The sequence below is a fragment of the Lolium rigidum genome, chromosome 6 (assembly GCF_022539505.1).
Source record: "Lolium rigidum isolate FL_2022 chromosome 6, APGP_CSIRO_Lrig_0.1, whole genome shotgun sequence".
NCBI lineage: Eukaryota > Viridiplantae > Streptophyta > Magnoliopsida > Poales > Poaceae > Lolium > Lolium rigidum.
This window is the reverse complement of record NC_061513.1, coordinates 245,349,664-245,351,543: the sequence shown is the minus strand read 5'-3', so window position 1 is coordinate 245,351,543 and position 1,880 is coordinate 245,349,664. Positions and strand designations below refer to the sequence as shown.

The 1,880-nt window shown below is 53.2% G+C and overlaps 1 protein-coding gene across 1 annotated transcript; it reads left to right on the top strand.

Moving 5' to 3' along the window:
- The first annotated feature begins 707 nt into the window (after positions 1 to 707).
- Positions 708 to 1,327, top strand: LOC124660845 (protein SPEAR3-like). Its single transcript, XM_047198681.1, has 2 exons — positions 708 to 989; positions 1,073 to 1,327. Exons 1-2 carry the CDS (start codon positions 708 to 710, stop codon positions 1,325 to 1,327), a joined length of 537 nt encoding a protein of 178 aa, XP_047054637.1.
- The last annotated feature ends 553 nt before the right edge of the window (positions 1,328 to 1,880 follow it).

Here is a 1,880-nt window from a genome sequence, read left to right as displayed (position 1 = left end):
CGTAATTAAGCTAGGATCTTGATACGATACCGTTTCCTGCTCCCCATTTTGTTTAGTGAACTACTAGTCTCCTGCCACTAGATAATTTATCGCGTCAACTACACGAGTTGGCGACTTGTTAACAAAATCCACGCATGAGTGGCAGCCCAAGATGGCTGGACAACTCGCGTGCATGATGGGATCGATCGAATCATCGATCCATGCTAGCTGTGACACTGGTGCGCGACGCCAAATTGCGGAGCTCGCGACAGGCGCGGATCCCCTTTTAAAACACCCTCACCCAACGCGTGGTGTCACTATGATATTGTCCACCCTCCACGAGCGGTGCTATCCCCCACAAGATCTTCCAAACACTCGCTGACATCCCAGCCCCGACTGACCGCGTGAATCTAATTTGCGATTTCTGCAAGTGAGAGAGAACTCCGTATTTTATTTGGGCACGATCGATCACACGATCAAGTGGCGCAAAAGTCATGGCGTCCGACTTGGCGAGAGGGCGATCGTTCTTGGAAGCCGGGCATGCATAGAAAACCGCTGCAGCAGATCGGCCTGAATCTTTCCACGGATCCTCCTCCAGCTAGCCGTCTGACGATCGCCAATAATCAATGGCGTCCGTGCATATATATAAACCGCCGGCTAGCTGTCGCTGCTGGTGCGTCGCCATCGCTCGCTGGTGTATATAAACATATTGCATATCTCGTGGCTTGATGGGGAGCAGCAGCATCGACGGTGCCGGCGAGATGTGTATGGAAGCTGGCGGCAGGGTGGGGAGGCGCGGCGGGAAGAAGGCGGCGGAGCAGAAGGCCGCCAAGCAGCCGCAGCGCGGGCTCGGCGTCGCGCAGCTCGAGAAGATCCGGATGCAGAACCAGATGATCGCTGCATACCGCTCCGGCATGCCTCCGTCGCCGCCGACACACCAGCAGCATCAGGTGCCGTTCCCCGCCGCCGTCCCGACGGCGGGCCACGCGTCTTTCCAGCCATATCTAACTGTAAGTACCGCCTACATGAAAATTCGAAATGCCCGCATTGCTTGCTGCACATACATGTAGCTTACCTTTTGTTCATATTACAGGGCTGCTTCGACGCGATGGACCGGAGGATCGCAGACGCGCAGTACAGCCAGTACTGCGCGGAGAACCTGCTGCCGTACGGCTCCAGCCGGCCGCCGGCGACGTCGCCGCTCTTCGTCGTTCATGACTCGCCGCCGTCGAGCCACAGGCAGCAGCAACCACCGCAGTACCACAACTGGATGCGAACCAGCCACGAGTCCAGCGGCCGGGGCAATGCCGGAGGCACGGAAGAGCTAGATTTGGAGCTGCGGTTGTAGGGTGAGCTCCATCTCGATGATCTTCGGCCGGCCGGGGTGTGAACTAATTCGACATGGGTTCACTGCGTGCGTGCATGCATGGGCGAAGCGCCATGCGAGACAGGATCGGAGGAACGCCTCCTTAGAATAGATTGATGGATTAGCTGTCGCACGTACTACTGGTGCTATTGGGTTAGCTGCTGCTTAATTTGCTGACGGAATGGATGATACAATATGCGCTGTAAATCTTGTTTAACATCTTAATCAAAGGTTACCACTTTGTAGAGGATGTGCATATCAGTGTTTGGGTAGTTGGGTTTTCAGCTCTTACCATTTCAAGTTGAGGGATCGTTGATTTGCAGGATTCTGAAAAGGCAGGAACATGAAATACGTTGGGTTGCACTGTCACGCACGTTTCGATCCTTACAAGATTTCATATCCACCAAAGTTTGTTGATTTCATCACATGAGAAAGAAAATGATTCTTTTTTCTCAAAATCAATTCCACGATATATTTATAGTAGTAGTGAATAGTACATGGTATAGAGATACATAAGCTCTCTCCGGCGACTATA